General features: G+C 34.0%; 1 protein-coding gene across 1 annotated transcript in view; it reads right to left on the minus strand.

Annotated features, from left to right (window-relative positions):
- Positions 1 to 221: 221 nt before the first annotated feature.
- LOC109088291 (neurocan core protein-like) overlaps positions 222 to 21854 on the minus strand; it is a 127831-nt gene continuing 106198 nt past the window's right edge. Inside the window, 5 exon segments of the mRNA XM_042749919.1 lie at positions 222 to 5446; positions 5521 to 5703; positions 12924 to 13068; positions 14519 to 14601; positions 16485 to 16643. Coding sequence (XP_042605853.1) covers positions 5328 to 5446; positions 5521 to 5703; positions 12924 to 13068; positions 14519 to 14601; positions 16485 to 16643 — 689 coding nt within the window. The 3' untranslated portion in view covers positions 222 to 5327.

The following is a 21854-nucleotide window of genomic DNA, read 5'->3' on the forward strand; positions in this document are numbered from 1 at the left end:
ACCCTTATGTCATTCCAAACCTGAAGGCTTTCTTGGTCACTATTTAAATGCATTGTATGGAAAAGAGCAGCATGAAAATTCTTCAAAATGTCTCCTTTTGTGTTCTACAGAGAAAAGAAAGTCATACAAGTTTGGAACCGCATTTTTGTGGTGTAGTTAATGGGAAAAACCCATAAGAATGTGTAATCTGCAACAAAAACAACTGTAAAGGATAAGAGCAATTCAATGGCATTACCGATCCCATCCAATGTTTTTAATTCGGTAAAGAATATAATACAATGACAGAACTAGAATTCATAAGAACATCAATAAATATTGAATAACACACATGGACCAAATTCACACAGCCTGACTCAGGTCATCCCAGAGAGAGAAATGCTTTAAAAAAAAACAACAGTATCTCAATGTAGAAGATGGTGTTTGGTGTTTGACGCAGCAGCAGTAGTGTTTTCTGCCTAGCATCGGAGAACAGAGAGTAAGCTTGTGTGACTGAGGTCCAGGGACTCTAAGCAACAAACACATCCAGATTTCATTTTTAAAAAGTGAAAAATAAATAAATCCATACATAAAAAATGAGAAGAAAACATCAAGAAGTGAAAACAAAGGCTGTACATGACCGAGCTGGGGAGTGGTGTCAAAAGATTTTATGGTTTTGTCGCAAGGTTGTTTTGCTACTGCCAGAGGAATGAATTTACTGCTTGTAACAGCAGGGAATGCTGGGTCATTAATAATGACGGGATGCCCTTCAAGCCAACAAATAATAAACAGAAATAAGAGCTGTAACTGTAAATACACAGGAAAAGTCTCATATGCTTGGTTCTGAAATGTAAACAGAAATTCAGGTAACAAAAGTCCGGGAACATCATAGTCCAAATGCATATCAATGTAAAGCTAAAGACCCCACCATATTAATCGGTATCATATCAGAGTCTTCTTTAAGGTCCTCTCCAACAGTGTTATCATCAAATAAACGACATGCATGACAAAGTCTTATATAATGATATGACAGCTGGCTGAGATGGAATTTACAGATAAGATTATGTGCCAATACAGATTTATATGAGGTTAAGTGCGGACTATGAAAGCACGGTTTAGGTGAACAGGGAACGCCGGAGGTTCGGGTTAAGTATACTAAGCAGCAGTGATTTCCCAGAACAATCCACACTGCCACCAGCGGCTGAACTGGCTTCTTTGTCATGGTAATTCCCTTTCTGACACCGTACAATCAAAGACATTTCCAGCAGACGAAGATAACGCACTAAAAATTCAGACGTGCTACTCTGGCCGTGATAGTCCGGAAGGTGATGATGGATGTGGCTTATTACCTGCAGTCCTGATTAAACAGAGGACATTGTGCTCCTGTCTCACCTCCGTAGCTTCCTCTTTACCTCCAACAATTATGTAAATACGAAAAGAACAAGGTTAACATCTCGATACAACATGAACATTTTATCAAAATGGAAAAATGCCATTCTTGGCTGCAGCAGCAGATAGCAAACAAACTGTTGGAGGCTATTGCGAGTGTATTTTGCATATTCTCCTTGCGAGAATCTCAACAAATCTGGCTGAATGAGTCATGCAAACAAGCCTAAATAAGACTATGTTCCACGAATGTAACTACAAAGGGGTGGTGCAGCTAGCGTAACAACCTCTGGGACAGCAATTGCTCTGTGGCAATTAGTCAGAAAACTTGCAGAAAGAAAAGAAAGAAAGAAAATCCCGCAGCTGCCTCTTATAGTTCTTCAGAATGCCTGCCAAAAGACAGCTGTGAACATTCTTTGTTTAGAGATTCATTTTTATAATCAAGGCTCACAATTATGTTGCCACATTGTTAGCCATCTGCCTTCCTTCGCTAGCCTCAGCTGAGGGCTGTAAAGAGCTATTAGTGTGATATAGAGGTACATTAGCAGCTAATATGGATTATTAGGATCCTGGGTATCAGAATGAGACTCCAATTTGACAGATAAATTGCATAACACTGGTGCACCTCCTGTTCGATGCAAATCATGCATGGGCATTAGAATGAATTGTACGAAACCCGCCCAGAGCAGGTCAGTATTCACCCCAAAATCGAAAGAAAAAAAGTTATTTTACTTTAAGGATGTGGATTTTGTTTTGCATTGTGACATTATTTTCAAGAAAATTAACCACTCTGAAATTATTATGAAGTGAACAAGTGAACACACACATATATAAATAATAAAAAATAATGCAAAATTAATGTTTTTGTGAAATTTACTACAAATGCATGTTCCTCCGTTTTTGACTTAACTTCAAAATGTTCAAAAACAGCTTTTTATTTTTCAAAATTTTAATCATCCTTTTCTTGAGGTCAATTGCTTCTTTATCAAAATAAGCACTAATAACCTCAACATTAATTACGTTTCTTGGAACAAAAAGATGAATTGTTCAGATATTAAGACTATTGGCTTTTCATCCTTGAATTAAAAAGAAAAGTCTATTAAAAAAGGTGGATAAAGGTAGAAAAGGAAATAAGGGGGAGCGCTGACGTTGAAAAGAAGTTGGCAGAAAACTGGGCTACGTTTGCAATCTCACTGGGACATTGAGAAAGGAACAGCGAGAGATAAGCACAAACCCCGGCATTAGAGAAATGCGCCATAAAAAAGAAAGAGTCTGCCCTTTTTTAAGGTAAGGAGGATAGTTGAGAGGGGAGGGAATAAGAAGCGGTCCTCATTTTTGAGTCAGCTGTCGCAGTACTCTTTGAAAAACAGGACACACACCTGGTAGGGATGAAAAAAGGGTGCATTTGGAAACCTCAGTGAGTCCAGACCAAATCTTTCACTCTGAGGAGAACAGAAGGCCAAATGCTGCCTCTCAACTGGCCTTCTTCTGCATGAGCCTTTCCTTTTTAACCTCCTGATCTTCAGTGCTGGAGGTATCCCTGCCTCTGAAATTTACCCATGAGCACTTTTAACATCTAACTCGTATGTGATATCGCACCATCTGGATTCTTTGTTTCCGTCCTCAACCCACCCATGGGAATCCATCCCTGTTATATTTCTTCCTTAAGTGTGCTACTTCGAGAAGCTAATTACGGGCATATCTGCAACCCCCAAGGCTGTTAAAAGTACCTTGTCACCGGCTCAGTTTGATGTGGCGTTTATGTAGTCGAGTGCAATTAAGACCAGCAAGTCAAACCTCTCTTTCCGGCCCTCTAATTCTCGCTCTTTTCTCACCGACAGGCTCTGACAGGACAATTTCTCCTCTGTGGGTGAGAAAGTGGGAGATCATGACACAGACCATCAATAACAGATGGAGGAACCAAAAGTAGGGGGGATTTTACTGTGGCACATTTCATCTAATTCTTGTCAAGTCATTCAAAGTCAATAACTGTGAAAGATAGAAAACCTTTTCTCGAGGCTTGAAATATATCTTCGTAACAACTAGTTAAAAGCTGTTTAAGGACTTAAAGGAATATTTTGACCCCAACAATTAAGTCTATCATTAGTTATTTAACCTCATGTCATTTCAAACCCGTGTTATGTTCTTTTGTCTGTGGAGCACAAAAGAAGATACTTTGCAGAGAGTCCAAGCTGCTCTTTTCCAGTGGAGCACCATTAAAGTTTCATAAAAGTGGTTTGCATGACCACATGTGTGCTATATTCTTCTTCTGAAGATTTTTGATTAGTTTGTATGAGAACCCCCCCCCCCCCACACACACCCCTGCAAGAATTCAATGATTATTCACAAAAAAAAAAAAAAAGCAAACAAACAGATCTGAAATCTCGTTCGTCACCAGTTTGACATAAATGAGATCAAACGTCACATTTCCGCAAAAGCTACAATAAAATAACAACTTTTTGATTATGAATAACTTCGGTCTGCTTCTCGCACAAATCTATCATACGGTTTCAGAAGACGTTAAATTCATACTTTCAGGGTACTTTATTGTCATTTATACAACAGTTCTTTCTGGTCCTCAAATCTGATTGGCTGAGAGGAGTGCGATATTCAAGCGATATCAGTTCTCCAACCGTTTCTCAAAGTGAATATCATGGCCCAAATCCACCATAATTTTATAAATATTACTGTTTTTGTGTCACGGAATACAGTTTTAAGAGTTTTTTTAAGCAAGAATGTACTTGTTTAGACTTAAAATAGTTCTAAAGTGACGTTTTTGAAATAGAAACAGACGCTTGGGCTCAGTTGTTAAACCGTCAACTTGCGATTTGAATCTGTGGCAGAAGGAAGTAGTTTTGCACAAAAAAGGGTTTTTAAAGACACTCTGTTGTTGTTTCTTATGTTTTTACACACTCGTGCCGTCAAACTGTTGCATAAACGCAATATCACACTCGTAGCTGATATTGCTCATTTATAGCCAGTCACTCATCTCCTTTTTTTGCTCGACGTAAGAAATAAAATCTTACGGGTTTGGAACAACATGAGTATTAGTTCATTTTTGTGTGAATTGTGCAGTTTCTACACTGAAAATCCAGATGAACACCAGTCTTCGCAACCCAAAACACACCAATACTGAAGGTATCCGATACATTTGTGTGAGGAAAATGCTAAATTGAAATGATTATTTGCAGAAAACTCCACCAATGTGGATTTGAAATCTCGTTCAACATTTCTTTGAAAGCTACAATGGAGCAATGACTTTTATTTGAACTTCGGTCTTTTTTACGCACAAATCTATCGTACGGCTTCAGAAGACGTCAAATACAGTGCACAACTACTTTTATGGTGCCATTTTTTAAAGCTCTTGTTGCCAGTCACTCTTGTCCTTTTGTGTTCGATGGAAGAAATAAAATCATACAGGTTTGGAATGACATGAGCCTGATTTAATTTTCATGTAAAATCCAGATGAGCACCACTCCTCTCAACTCAAAACACACCAATACTCAGAAATACTGTATAAATTAGGTTAATGTCTTACAAAGAGCAAACCAACGTCAAAACAGCCAAGAAATACTGCATAAGCTAACCAATCCCAAGCATTTCCTGGCTGTTTCGATTTGATCCCACATTTTGAAATGAAATACAATATTTACATGTAGTACCAACCCACCCGCTCAATTAATGCTTATGTAAAAATACATAAACAGTTACCTAGAGTGTTTTCTACATTTAAGGTACGAAAGAACTTTCTTCATGTTGGATCCACTAAAATGAGATGTAACATTAAGGGATTAAAGAGACGGAAAAGTGAAATTGTTATAGTCCTTGTGGGGTCCAGCAGTGCCCCTCTGATCATAATGGGGGTAGACTGAGCCAGACTAGAAGGGGGAAAGGTGAAAGGCCGTCAGATATCAAAGATAAGGAGGTTTAGGTGAAAGGCTAGCGGAAAGGAGGGGATTATTTGGTTAGAAATGGCCGTGACCCTCCTGTTGACCTCGATGACCTCCTGAACCGTGCCTCTTGTGCTTTCTGCGCTCGTGGTGGGACTTGTGGTGGTGGCGTCTGTAGCGGTGAGATCTCCTTGCTGAGGATACAAAAAAGAGTCTGGTCATTTGGTTCTTGAGATTGACATTTAGAGAATAAAGTTGGGTTACTCACACTTCGTACAGATGATCTTGGGCCGGTCCCATTTGCCGTTGGCGCGACACTTGATGGTGGGAATGTGGCGCTGCAGGAAACTGTCACCGCACTGGTAACGCACCACAGAGTGTATGTCATAATGCGAACGCTTCCGACCAATCAGGAAAGCGTTGTCCACGGTGGGCGGAGCTCCACATAGTACTGCAAGAAAGACGATGTAGGATTACGAAAATGTAAATAAATCTTGTTTCGACATCAAATGAATCAACATACTTTCTTAATACAGGTTCCTGGAAATAATGCACTGTTACTGAAATTCTGTCAGATTTTTCAGTGTTGTAGCTGATGACCGATAACCAATGGCTATATTATTTTGTCTAAATTAAAAATAAAACACATAAAAACTAAAATCAATAGTTTTGAATGGTACAAAGTGAATTCAGGCATCACAACATTCTGAAAATAAATATTTATTTTGAAATTTGCTGAAGATTACATTTAACAGTCTAATAAAATTAGTGTTTTTAAAGCTTAACATTTAATGAGGGTTAGATGGTGGGAAAGCTAAAAATTATATATATATATAATATATATATATATATATATATACACTTTTAAATACAATAATAATGAATACAACAAAACAATTTATAATAAAAGATATTTATAACAAAAAAATAAAAAATAAAAACATATAAAACTAATTTAATAACTGATATAATTTAATACCTGGCCAATAACTGATATTTTGGACATCCATATTTCCTGGTGATTCATTGTGAATTTTATTGCATATTAAATGAATTAATGAATGAATGAATGAATAAATGAATCCACCCCAGCCACTTGTCACACAAATCCCACTTTTTAAAATACAATTAATTCCTGATTTTTCTTTAAAAATTTTATGTGAACAGCACAGAATATATGCTAAAAAAAATCACGTAAATAAATAAATGAATCAATCAATCAATTTCCTATTTTTTAAGCTCCAATCAATTCCCACTAGACATTTTTCATTGGATACTCATATCTCATATCTGAATTAAGTTTTACTTAATTCAGAAGTAAAATGTGTTTCAAATGTACTCTTTTCTCTAGACATATCAGGCATGGTGTATGAAAAAAATTGCTGTAGTCATATTCAACCCTAAAGCGTCACAGTCTAGTGACATACTCTTCTCTAGCAGTGCCTCACGGTGACATTTATCTAATTAAACATGTTTAAAGAGCTGCAGTTCCCTTTTCTTTCAATAGGTGGCGCCCTCGGAGCTGAAACTCAGCGTATCGCTTGACTGAAGACGCAGGAGTCGCCTATTCTTTTGTCGCGGTGGGCCAGTAAACACCTCAGGGAACCAATCAGGGCGCAGACACAAACAATTAGCCCGTGCTATACGGCTCCCTGTACATTCATACACTATGAACAGCAAACCTATAATCCAAAGCTGCTCTCTATAATCACCTCAGCTTGTTCATTTGCAGCGACACATCATAAAGCTGACCTGTGATTTGAGTGTTTAATGTCTTCACTTCGGCAGACTTTATGGCCTTGGCACTTTAGCTTTTCCCCTTCAAGTAAGATTTTCTTTATCAAACGCTCCAGAGCAAGTCGCGCCATTAACCTCCTTGCAGGATTTCACAGCATTTTCAGAATCAAATCAATTCTGGGAAGGAACTGCAGGTTATCTGTTGCTCAGGACGGGCAGGAATTGCCACCTAATCAGTGACGGTATGAGCTGGAATTGATCTGGGAAGTCAGCGGCTGCTTGTAAGCCTGATGAGTTTTGTTGTATGCAGTTTTTTTTATGGTGGGGAGCTTCTTTGTCTGGAGAGAAAGAGGTATGACCTTCTAGGCTGAGGACAGGAGGCAAATGTCACACTTAAAAACACTCACTCCTGCGCTAACCATCCTCAATCCAAACAAACACAAGCCCAGATCCAACAATAAAAAAAAAAAATAAATAATAGACAAAACAAAAAATAAACACTCAATCCTGTACACACTGTACACATTTAGATACACTGGCCTCAAAAAGTATTCAGACAACTAAGCCATGCTTAAAAATGTATGATTGTCACTTTATTCTATATTCTATTCCAGATCTTCACTGAGAAGAAAAAAATATCTGAAAAAAAAAAAAAAAAATTACAAAGCATAATAATTAAATTATATATTATATATAATAAATTAAATATATTTTATACTTACATATAAAACAATATATTAATAAATTAATATAAACAAATAAAATATATTTACAAACATTTTAAAATTATTTTAAAAATAACACACATATTACATTTATTAATAAAATAAAAACTAATTAAGCAAGCAATGTAATAAATCTTATGCACAATTTTAAAACAAATGAAACTATATTTACAAAGATGCTTTTTATAGTTGAGAAATTATAAACATATAAAACAAATATTACATTTATTAATGAACTCTCTTACACACACACACACACACACACACACACACACACACACACACACACACACACACACACACATTTATTTTCAATTATAATCTCTCTCTCTCTCTCTATATATATATATATATATAATTCACACAAAAATGTTTATCTATGTGCATTCATAAAATAAAAAATGATACATTTAAGACTGACTTAATTTATTAATTTCTTAAATATAATAATTTATTTCAGTTGTATTATTATTAGTTTACTTATCAAATAAAAACTTAATTTTAATATGCAATGTAAGAAATCATATGTATAATTTTAAAACAAAATAAACTGTTTATATTTACAAAACCTTTTATATATATATATATATATATAAAAAAAGTGTATGTGCATTAATAAAACAAAAAACTAGATTTTCTTAAATTAAGTTAATTTTGTAATTAAATATAATAATAATAGTTTTTAGTTTTATTAATGAATCTAACAAATTATATATTTTAATTGCAAACCTAAAATATTATAAATTCATTTTTTTAAAATTTGCCTTATATTTGAATCTATGTTGTTATTATAGCTTATATGCGGCAGGTTACTTTGCACATATGAAGTGACTGATAACAGATATCCTATTTGCTTTTCAACTGCAAGTTGAAGCATTTTTGCAGAGGACAAAGGAAAGAGGTTTATCGCAGCGCTATCATATCGACCAGACCGTGCAGAATGCCCCAGGATGCGTCTCACCTCATTCATACAAATATCAAAGCTGGCAGGCAAAAGTCAAGGTGATTCAATAACACAGACACAGATAGGGGTTCTTCAACTGAGTCAGCATCACCCTGAGGCTTGTGCTCAACACTCCGGATTCAGGCATCTTTACCTCCAGCAAAATCTGGAGCTCAGCATAAAAACTATTACATCACAAGAGAAACACACCGACTGATATTGCAGAACATCTGTTTAAAGCACATCTCTAAGTTAATATCATGTGACTGTCTATTGTTCGCTGTTCTTAAGGGATTGTTGTATTGTATTAAGGCCAGGCTGGAGGGATTGCATGATCAATAGCGCTGACAGTTTGAATGACAGAATGACTGGGGGAGGGCTGATGGACAAAAGGGGACAGAGAGGCAGGTGGTGGGGGTGGTTGGAAATGTTTCCCAGGTGGTCTTGCAAATGACAGCTGGCTGAGCTGTGTACGTGTGCCAGCCATACAACTGTTTGCTCAAAACTGAACAAGCACACCATCGATTAAAATCTGCGGCTACTGCCCGGTGTAACCCCTGTGTACACCTACAATGCTAATGTGTATGTGTATTTGAAGATTTTCAGAGAAATTATGAATTTTTGTCTAGTTTATCTAAAGAGATCGTTTAGTCTAGTGTAGATCTAAAGAGACACTTTGGGTTCACAAGGACCAACTGGAGAACAGGTCCTTCAGAAAATACGTCTCAGGAGGTCCGGACCATGACAGAACAACTCTGGTATTTAGTTTCAATATATAGATATTTAAATAATAAAAGTAAATTTTATTCAAATATTTAAATTAAAAGTGATATTGTATTTGTTTGATAAAAGTTTGATGTAAATATTTCAAATAAAATTTACGTTTGAATATATACAGATATTTCAGTTAAATATATAGATATTACAGTTAAATTCAGTTTCAGTTAAAATTTCAGTTCAGTTAGACACTTTGGGTTCACAAGGGCTGACGGAGAACAGGTCCTTCAGAGAAAACCTCTCAGGGGGTCTAGACCCTGATGGACCTGCTCTGGAAAGCTAATGAGACTTGTTACATTAAATAAATTTTTTTTTATATTAAATATAATATTTGTATTAATTTATATAAATAAATCAAAAAAATAATTATTTTAAAAAAAAAAATACATCACAACATAATTAATACAAAATACATTTATAAATAAAAAATACAAAAAAAAACATAAAATATCCCTTTTAATATACATTTTTAATTAAATATTTTTATATTTAACTTCATAATTAGTTTAATATAAATATTTCAATTAAATATTTAGATATATTTCAGTTAAACATCTAATTCTAAATCCTACTGAAATCTACCATGTAAGCTTAAACACGTAAGCCAGCCTACCCACGTAAGCTCAAACGCTTTTTAATAATGAATTGAGTATTAAATTATGGAACGGAGGCCAGGCATTCAATAGGAAGTGAGAAACGTGTTTCACTGGCTCTCCAGAGCAGGTCCTTCATGGTCTGCGCCTCCTGAGAGGCATCCTCTGATGGACCTGTTCTCCGGTTGGCCCTTGTGAACCCAAGGTATCTCTTTATATCTAGCTAGGGCAGACGGACCTGATGAATTCCATACCCTCAGTCTGCTTTGTATGTAAATGACCAGATAAAACGATCTAATGAGCCCATAGAGGTGCGGGTGAAGCAGAATGCGTCAGAGCTAGACGACTACGAGTGGCTGAAGAGAACCAGTCATGTCCGCCATGTCATGATCGAAGCTTTGAACACACAGCCCTCCTGAGCCCATCACATCCTCAGAACGAAATGAGTGACAGTGTAGAGGCCACTGTCTGATGGCGAAAAGACGTGAGATGACTTGTGAGCTGGTGAAAATGAAGTCATACAAACTGACATGACAAGTTCACAGTGACATAAAAAAAGAGGAATGGAATGATTTGGAATATCGATCTTCGTTATAGAAATAGTTTAGTCAGAAATGAAGATCCTGCTATCATTTATTCACCCTCATGTCATACCAAACCTGTATGACTTTCCTTTATTTTGTGATATATTAAAGAATGTTGGTAACCTAAGTTTCGGTTCCCATTGACTTCCATTGTATTATTATTGTTTTTATTTTTTTTGTCTATATAGTGGAAGCCAGTGGGAACCAAAATGGTTTTGTTCCCAATATTCTTCAAAATATCCACAGAACAAAGAAAGTCATACAGGTTTGGAATGACATGAGACACTTTGGGTTCACAAGGGTCAACCGGAGAACAGGTCCTTCAGAGGACACCTCTTTTAAACAATAAAAAATATATATATATATATATATATACAGTACAGGTCAAAAATATATATATAATATATAATAAATATATATATATATATACAGTACAGGTCAAAAGTTTGGAAACATTACTATTTTTAATATTTTTGAAAGAAGTTTCTTCTGCTCATCAAGCCTGCATTTATTTGATCAAAAATACAGAATTTTTTTTTAATATTGTGATATATTATTACAATTTAAAATAATTGTTTTTAAATTTATTATACTTTAAATTATCATTTATTTCTGTGATGCAAAGCTGAATTTTTAGGATCATTATCACATGATCCTTTAGAAATCATTCTAATATGATGATTCATTATCAAAGTTGGAAACAGTTCTGCTGCTTAATATTTTTTCAGAACATGTGATACTTTTTTAGGATACTTTGATGAATAAAAAGTAAAAAAAATAAAAATAAAAAAAAGAAGCTATGTTTTTAAAATATAAATATTTTGTAATAACAAATCTCTTAATCCCTTAATCCCTTAGATTTCTTTCTTTTTTTTTTTTTTTTTATAAAATCAATACTTTTATTCAGCAAGGATGTGTTAAATTGATAAAAAGTGATAGTAAAGAAATATATTATTAGAATATATATTATTAGAAATTTTTTTTTTCTTTTGAATAAATGCAGTTCTTTTTAACCTTTTTATTCATCAAATATATTAGACAGCAGAACTGTTTCCAACACTCATAATAAATCAGAATATTAGAATGATTTCTAAATGATCATGTGATAGACTGGATGTTACATGTGACACTGAAGGCTGGAGTAATGATGCTGAAAATTCAGCTTTGCATCACAGGAATACATTAAAGTATATTCAAATAGAAAACTATTATTTTAAGTTGTAATAATATTTCACAATATTACTGTTTTTTTTCTGTATTTTTGATCAAATAAATGCAGGCTTGATGAGCAGAAGAGACTTCTTTCAAAAACATTAAAAATAGTAATGTTTCCCAAACTTTTGACCTGTACTATATATATATATATATATATATATATATATATATATATATATATATACATATACATATTATATATACACACACACACACACACACACACACACACATATATATATATGTATATATATAATTCTTTCATTTGTGGATAGATAAATATTAAAAGGAAATGCAAAAAGTGTTGCAACCGTCCCCATTCTCCTCTAATCATTGCAGTTAATAGTTTTCACCGTCTGTTCGATTACGTGTAATTTGTAACTAACTGCATGATTCTTACTGTACATTTCTGCCATAGTCACCACTAGTAACCTACTACTAAATATAATTAAAATTTTTAAATATAATTAACATTTTTTGTAAAGCTGTTTTGCAACGATGTGTATCATGAAAACCACTATACAAATAAACTTGAATGGAATTGAATTGAATTAAAATTTAAATAAAAAATAAAGTAAAAAAGTACACAAAAGCATAAAAAAGGCCAAAAGCATAAAAGTATCATAAAAGTGGTTGATATATATTTCATGTCTTCTGAAGTCATATGATAATAGCTTCGTGTGAGAACAAATCAATCTTTTGACTTTAATCTTTACAGTGAATCGTTGAATTATTCACACAACCAGTCTAAATGATTGTTCATGAATCAGACTGATCAGGTTCTTGAGTTCAACTCACTGATTCATGGAAAAGTGTGACCAGTACATTATTCAAAATAAATCTTGTGTTCCACAGAAGAAATAAAGTCAAATGAGTTCTGAATAACATGAAAGTAAGTGATGACAGCAGAAGCAGCATTGATTTCAGTCAAAGGAAGAGATATAAATGAAAGAGCATATGAGGAACATCTCATGAAGACGTGTGAATAAAGTTAACAAAAGGAGGTCAGTACTGGAGGAAACAGTACAGTGTGGTAGAAAGCGAGGCTGTACAGTATTTGTCCTCTTTTCCCAATTCCTCCCCTCTCATCCGCTCACCTGTGCCTTTTTTGCAGATGTAGGGCAGGTTGTAGTTGCAGGGCACATCGTTCCATTTGCCGTTCTCATGGGCGATCATCACCACGCAGTCCTCTCCGCCCGCAAAGAAATTATCCGGCTGGTTCTCCCTCCAGTTCTCATATTGCTGGAGAAGGAAATATGGATATTTCAGGGCTAAATCCAATCCCATGGCTTTACTAGGTATATCGTGTCCTGTCTTATATATCTAATACAAATGGGTTTTCAGATACATCTAATGGGTCTGGTATAATATATTATATAAACTTATTTGGTGCATAAATTCATTTGCATGATCTATCTGATCATATTGCCTTCATTATCATATAGTGATTAGTTTAAATGATTGATTGTACTGTATCTTTTGATATTTGTACTAAAATGTACATTTTATTGTAAATAATTTATTCAAATTATAAAAAAATATATTAAATGTAATATTTTGTATGTTGATGGATATAAGTATTTCAATTAAATATTTAGTTTAAATGTAAAGATTTCAATGAAAGGTCCATTTAAAATGGTTTAATAATTCAAATTTATCTAAAAATAAATATTTAATTAAAAAATTGTTTTAAGGGTAATATTTTACTTGTTGTGTATTTTAAATCTAAGAATTAATTATATAACTATTTCAGTTGTTGATGGATGAAAATTAAATCCTATAAAATATTCAAATAAATGTTAATTAATATATTTTTATTAAATATTATATTTTATCTGTTGATTGATATATTTCAATTAAATATCTAGTATAAATATATAGATATTTCAATAAAAAGTCTATTTATAATACATAAATAAATCTAATGTATATAAAAAGTAAAAATTACATTAAAAACAATTAAATATTAAAATACAAGTCAATTTAAATATTTGTATTAAATTACATTTTATTTATTTTCTATTTTATACATTCTAATTATACAGTATATTAAGATAAATATATATACATTTTATTTGTTGATGGATATAAATATGTCAATTAAATATTTAGTTTAAATATAGGAATAATCTAAAACAACATTAAAAAAACATGAACAAATAAAGCTGATATAATTTTTTTTAATAAATCTAATAAACTTAAATGTTATATTTTATTTCTGTCCATTCAAATATTTAAAAACTATTTTTTTTTGTCTATTTTAAACATACAAATCAATTATGTAGTATTTTTTATTTGTTGATGGATAAAAACTAAATTATAAATCTAATTAAATATATTAAATACATTTTCATTTACATTTTTATATTAAATATAATAATTTATTTGTTAATGGATGTAAATATTTCAATGAAATATTTTGTTTAAATATAGAAATAATAATAAAAAAACATCTATTAAAACACATGAATAAAAAAAATCTAAAAACAGTTAATTAAAAAATCTAATAAAATATACAAATAAATGTTAATTTAAATATTTATATCAAATGTTCTATTTAATTAAAAGTATTTAAATTAAATATTTATTTTATTATATTTAGATATTTCAGGTGAACATACAATTAAAATATAAAATATTATACAATTTTGTATACGTTGTATAAATTTTATACTGATTGTTCCAGTCTCACCAGATCCATGTTATCAGTCCACTGAAAGTCTTCTTCCACCATCCTGTCATTCAGACCAATCCATGTGTTTTCATGGCACAGTCCTGTTTAAAAAGCACAAGACATTTCAAATGCTTTACTATTATTATTATTATTATTAAAAACATACATGATTTGCATTCATTTAGAAGTTTTTACTTCCAGCACATATTTAAATCACACTTATTTCACAATATATCTGATGAAAACACTCATATTAATACCAGATGTAACCAGCAACCAAGACACCCACTGAAGACCAGGTTAAAACCATGAGTAAATAGAGTCTTAGTGTCATAAAATGCAGAGCTAATGCTTCCCCTTTAAGTTGTAGTCTGCTTTATGTCTCCTTCAGGGCCACTGGGAGCCGAATGATGGTGTTATCACAATCACAATTCAAGCTCAAGCCAGAAGCCATCAGATCGTCCCAAGATGCATTTGCGAGGATTTTTTTTTTTGGTCTGGCTGTAATGGAATTTCAATCACGGTGTTACTGATTAACATCATTACAGGGCCCATTAATCTTCCTAATGGCTGTGCCCCCTTTATTGCAGGGGTGGAGATGTCCATTTTCAAGGCGATTAAACACACTTTTTGGTGAGCGCCGTGGCTCTGTGTGCAGACAGCATGCTGTGAGAGGCCACACCGAGCATCATTACGCTGGATTTAGGTTCGACTAGGGGAGGGAGACATAATGCAATCTGTGGCATACAGGAGGTCAGCATCCTGTCGCTTTTCTTAGCTATCTGGCTGGATATTAACGAATCTAGGCTATGCAAATAGTTTTAGTCAAAGCTAATTAGGTAAAACAGACGAAGATTAGCCACAGATACCGGCCATTTGCTGTTTTATATCCCATGAAGAACAGGGTTCAGCAAAATACAGAATTTAAGAATTGGTTTCTGTTTAATAAGAGTGAATTTGAATTGGCCACGTCGCAATAAATTTTTTTTTTAAATATATATCATCACGGTTCATGGCTGTAACATTACTAAAGCTTAATATATACATGCTAGTCGGTTGAAAATGGTTTTAAGCAGAGGTACATTTTTTGCAAATGTTAATTGAAAACAAATGACTTGCAGTTGATTTGGTGCTGCAAATCGATGTCTAAAATTGACACTTATTGATGGTAAACGTGAATAAAAACTGGATTTGGTTGCTAAATAAAACAAAAAAAGGTACATACAAACATATTTTATGTGAAAATGTTATCATATAAAATCATTTATCAAATTATACACAAAATTTCCATCACATTACACCACAAAAATGAAAATATGAGTACCAAATATGAGTATCAAATAATAAAAAAAATACACATTTTTAAATTTTACAAGTAATTGCATACTTCATATTATTTAAAAGTTTGGGGTCAGAATTATTATTTATTTTTTATTTTTTGTTTAAGAAATTAATACTAATATTTGGCAAGGATGCATTAAATTTGGCAAGAGTGACATTAAAGCCATTTACAGTACAATGTTACAAATGACTTCTATTTAAAAGAAACCCTGTTCTTTTTAACTTTGCTCTTACTAAAGAATTCTGAGAGAGAAAAAAAATCACGGTTTCCACAAAAATGGCAAGCAGCACAACAGTTTTCAAAATGAATAATAATAAGAAATGTTTCTTGAGCAAATCAGCATTTTAGAGTGATTTCTGAAGGATCATGTGACACTGAAGACTGGAGTAATGATGCTGAAAATTCAGCTTTGCATCACAGCAATAGATTACATTTAAAAATCTATTAAAATAGAAATAGTTATTTTAAATTGCAATAATACATTTTTACTGTATTTTTTTTTTTTAATCAAATAAATCCAGCCTTAGGGAGCAGAAACATTAAATCTAACCCCAAACTTTTGAATGTAAGCACATTATTTTATTTTTTTTTAGTTCCAGAAGAGTATTTGTGACTCTGTCTGGGATGAACTCTGATACTGACCATTAATGAAGTCCTGCTCTTGTGTGGAATGGATGCTGGCCAGGTGACCGCTGTGCTCTCTGCAGTCCTTCTCCGCGTCTTCCCACGTGTGTCTGCGGGTGAAGTACCTGTAGCAGTGGCCGTGAAACTTCCTCCAGTTGTGCTCGCAACCCTCAGTATCTGCCGTGAGAAAGAAACAGAGCCTGAGGTACAGAAAAGCGCCTGAGACTTTAGCGAAAATGCTAGCATTTAGCATTCCTTCAACACAACTGACATAATTAGCATCACAATGTGAGGGAAAAGCTGAAAGATTACCATGAATTTCTTAGCATTTAGTTAGTCAGGACGTTTAAAAAAGCCCATTCAGCGATAATCTCACACATAGCTACATGCTAGCCTACTTTAGCACTCAACTTTAGCTCTTCTGAAGTGACACATTCAAGCTTTTTATTTGCATGTCACTCTAATCCGTGGCTGTGAACATAAGCAGTTTAGCATGAGCAAAAATGCGTCTTAATCTATTCAAATGACAACAATCTAGAGAAAACGTTTCCTAAGTTCAGCAGCTAATTAAGCCCTGTCACAGTCCTGTCAGAAATGCCTCTTTCTAACCCTCTGGGACTCTCTAACACATCTGGATGCATGCCGAACAGATAATCTCTACATTTCTAAGCGCGTGTGGCTTCGTACATTTGCGTATGTGTATGTGGGTGAAGGTTTTAGCTGCCCCAGACTTCCCATTTCATGAAGCTCCAAGCACTTCTCTGCCTTTTTTACTTCCAGCAAATTCAAAGCGACGTTGGTAAATTGGCTGCTGCAAATTGGCCCGTACGGGGCTCTGTTTAGCATGCAGAACGCAGGGCAGAGGAACAGAATGTACCGCAAGAAAGTATTTAAGGCGCCATGACCACTGCAGTCACCATGGGTCTGTGTGTCCAAAATGTTAATGTCTACTGTCAATCACAACACTTCCTCATTTTCTTGATCAGAATGAAAATGTAATCATAATTTGCTTTTCTTTGCTATAAATATTGGCCTAGATGGTAGTGGTGAACCTACATTGGGGTTGTTTAGTGAAGTGGTTAAATTGGTTAAGGAGCTTTGTAGGATCATCAGAACACCAGCATCCAATCAAGTTCCTTCAAAACAAGAAATTTCTTTAAAAACAAACGACTCGCAGTCGATTCGGTGCTGCAAATCAATGTTGAGTGTCCAAAATAAACAGGTACCAATTAAGGGCAAATGTGAATAAAAATGAATTTACTGGTTTAATAAAACAAAAAGGTACAAAACACTAAATTTTTATCATTAAAATATTCATCTAATTTTAAGTTTTTATGTCTTGTGATGCCACATGCAGTACATTAAATATTCCACACATTACACCAACAAAATGAAATTATGGGCAACAAAATTATGAACAAAACACTGGTTGTTATAGTGCTGTGAATGCTATTGGTCAAAAATAAAATAAAATAAAATAAAATAAAATAAAATAAAATAAGCTTTCACTTTTATTCAAGGAAGCATCTAATTAAAAGAATCAGTGAATTGCATCAAAATAAAATACAATAAAAAATAAAATCTGAATATGAAAAAACATACATATTTTAAATTAAAATGCAAGAACTTTTTGCAAATTTTCTTAATTCACCCACCACTGGCAGGTGTGGCAAATAAAAAACATTGTAGATCCTGTTTAGGCATGATAAAAACAATAATAAAACAAACTTTCTCATTTAAATATATGGCATTTCTTGTTTTGTAAACTCCACTTCCACATTTTTGCATTCCCTGAAGATCACCAACGCAAAAGATTCAGAGCTTTATTTTGAGGGCTGCCCATTTAACCTGAGTCAGACGGATCTAGCCTGAAGCTTAACCTGAAAGAAAATACTGCCTGGAACAAAAGCATCACGATTCTCTCTCATAACGCTTTGGCATTCAAGCTGCTTTCTGTTCTCTAGGGAGAAAACACACTGGCTGCTCTTTCACTGCTGCTGGAAGGCTAGAACAGAGACAACACATGTCATGTTTCCCAAAGGAGAAAAAACAATGCTAAATGCAAATAATAAAATGCAATATCCATAGGTATGAGTAGGACAGCAAAATAAAAGTTTATCAACTTTTAAAATGGTTCCCATATATATTTTTGTTTTTCCACTGCACTGTCATTTAAAGGTGAAAAAATCAATCAACCAACCAACCAACAAAACAAACAAATAAATAAAGCTTCAATTGCAATTAGGATAAACAGTTTATGCAATAAATAAAATTGGCTGCTGAGAGCACGATACTATCAAAATTCATATTTACAAACAAAGAAACAACAACAAAACAAACAAACAAAAAACAAACAAACTAACTAACAACAAACCATAAACTTATGCCTGTTTCAATAATTAGGCATAATTTGGGACCTATACAGTTCATGTTAAATATTCAAACTATATTTATATATTTTTTTACATTTTTGCTATTTATTTTTAATATGCTTTTAATTTACAATTAAAAACATGACACTAAACATACAATATATTCAGTCACAACTTAAAACCAAAACCCTGATTGGTATATGGTGCTGAGAATGATGTTGTCATAAATTAGCTAGATAAACAAACAAACAAACAAACTATGCAAAATTCAGTCACAACTTTGATCTCTAAAAACATTGCTTATTTTTCAAACAATTTCTTTTACTTATAAATACCATAGACTGTATAAAAACATGGAGGTAGTGTCTGTGACGTCACCCGTAGATTTCTGAAGAGCTTTTTTGAAGCTCAAAGTTGGTGGAGGCGGCCGTCACCATCTTGGCAGCGCGTCACCGCGCGTCACACCCTGATAATCGAAAATGTGCAAAGAGTCGGGAGCTGGTTGCTGAAACCACGCCCACCTAGCGCGATGGCAGCATCAGCAGCAGCAATCCAACTGTCACTCAAGTGGCCACGATACTTGATTATGCAGAACTTTAAGGCTTAATATAATTTAAACAGATGAGTTATATAAAAATTCACCCCCCTCACAGTTGTCATGAAGGGCAAAATTAGCTTTATAGACCAAAATTATTTTTTGTACCAGGCTGTAAACATGTTTTTTTGCTGTAAAGTTGGGCATTTTAACATGGGGAGTCTATGGGGTTGACTCCCTTTTGCAGCCAGCCTCCAGCGGTCAGTTGACGAATTACAGTTTAAGTCACTTCCTTGTTGGCTTCACAAAAGAGAGCGGGAGGTTGCCGCTTGATAAATACATAAAAATGAAATAAAAAGTAAAAATAAAACAAATTTTAATTTATCAAGGTCTCTAGTTTTTTTTTTTTTTTCATTTAAAAATGACTTCATGTGCTTTAAATTTTATGTCCTTTTGTTTTTTTGGGGAAATCCTAAGTCGGATCCTGTATGGATGCAACACCAGTTGCAGAGCCGTAAAGCCAAGTGTTGTAATGGGCTCCCCAAATTTTAATTTATCAAGGTCTCTAGTTTTTTTTTTTTTTTTTCATTTAAAAATGACTTCATGTGCTTTAAATTTTATGTCCTTTTTTTTTTTTGGAAATCCTAAATCGGATCCTGTATGGATGCAACACCAGTTGCAGAGCCGTAAATCCAAGTGTTGTAATGGGCTCCCCAAGGATGGCCTGTAATTGCTCTCGATAAACCAAGCTGATGCACCTTTTGGCTGTGAGCATGACTACATGAAACCAGAATGCTTTCGGCTCGCATCAGCTTTAACAAACACCAGCCGCTTTAAATCAAGTGTGCCAACAGCCTGTACCGGGGCCATAAGCATGCATCTCCCTGCCAGAGATATGGATAGTGTCTGTACACGAACAGAAATGGCAACATGTTTGTCGCTCCTTGTTCCAGCACTCGGCCCTCTGTTCTCACTCCATCACTTTCACATCTGTGAAAGTGCACTTATTACTCCTTGCTCTCGGATGATCTTGGCTACATCATCCGAGACAGAATAAGGTGGCCAAAACAGTAATCTTCTCTATCACTTCTCATGTCTACTTACACTTGTTTATGCCCTTTATTCTCACAAAGAGCAAAAACGTGTTTCACGAAATGGCGACACCTGAAAATCAACCCCCCGAATACTTCATCATCAGAGGTCTCGAAACCCCAGCACTAAAATATCACATCGTGATGGGGATAAATGACCCAATCACTCAGTTGGAAGCACTTGCCCTTTTTATTTTTAACTGCTGCTCATTCACTTGCCACGCATTAATCAGGAAAACGTGCCGACCGTCAGTGCGTCACGCTTGGAAGGAGCTCCAGATAAACTGTAAGTGGCCAAAACAGCCAGCAAGAGTCTTTTATTAATATATTTGTATTTTTTTCTTAATTGACTTTTTTCTTTGCCTTAAAATAACAGGACAGTGGAGAAGATAAAGGTCACACTATGCACTGACTGTACCACAGCTCTGACAAAAACTTGTATTTAATATAGTTTATGACATATAGAGTTATGCTTTCTGCTTTGATTTTTGTTTCACTTTGATCTGTTTATTTTTTCCTTTTGTTTTGTGTTGCTTTTTGTTTTAGTTTGATTTTCATTTTGCTTTTCGTTTTGTTTTGCGCAGCTTTTTGTTTTTCATTTTGCTTTGTTTTGTTTTTCATTTTGCTTTTCGTTTTGCTTTGTTTGCTATGCTCTGCTTTTGTTCAGCTTTGTTTCGCTATGCTCTTCTTTTGTTGTGCTTTGTTTTGTTTTGCTTAATGTTTTTTGTTTTTCATTTTGCTTTTTGTTTTGTTTTTCATTTTGCTTTGCTTTGTTTGCTATGCTCTGCTTTTGTTCTGATTTGTTTTGTTTTGCTTTGGTCAGCTTTTTGTTTTGTTATTTTGCTTTGTTCAGATTTTTGTTTTCCATTTTGCTTTGCTTCTGTTTTGATATGCTCTGCTTTTGTTCTGCTTTGTTTTATTTTGATTTGCTCTGCTTTTTTTGGTTTTGTTTTGCTCTTTGTTTATTTTGGTTTTCGGTTTGCTTTTTTGGTTTATATTGTTTTTTTCCCTTTGCTCTGCTTTTTGTTTTGCACTGCAAACATTTTCTCCATTATGAAAGTTGACAAATTTTTCTTTGCTTTCCTGTCCTACTTATATATATATGATTGTTGCAGTTTATTATTTACATTTAGCTTTGCTTTCCCTGCTTGACCCTATCAGACCTGCAAGCCATTTCTGGGTCATGATTTACCAGTTGAGCCTCTCAAAGAAGAAAGAAATGAAGGACTCCACTTGGCCACTCTTCCATGGGTCTCTTTTTGCAAATATTTGCAGAAGGACCGGTTTAATGAGTATGGGATATGAAAGCAAAGCCTGCGGTGAGCAATATCATCTGCTTTGAACACCGTCAGGCTGCTTTCTTCAAAGCATTGCAACTCCCACTAGGCTT

This window comes from Cyprinus carpio, chromosome B22, assembly GCF_018340385.1.
Source record: "Cyprinus carpio isolate SPL01 chromosome B22, ASM1834038v1, whole genome shotgun sequence".
NCBI lineage: Eukaryota > Metazoa > Chordata > Actinopteri > Cypriniformes > Cyprinidae > Cyprinus > Cyprinus carpio.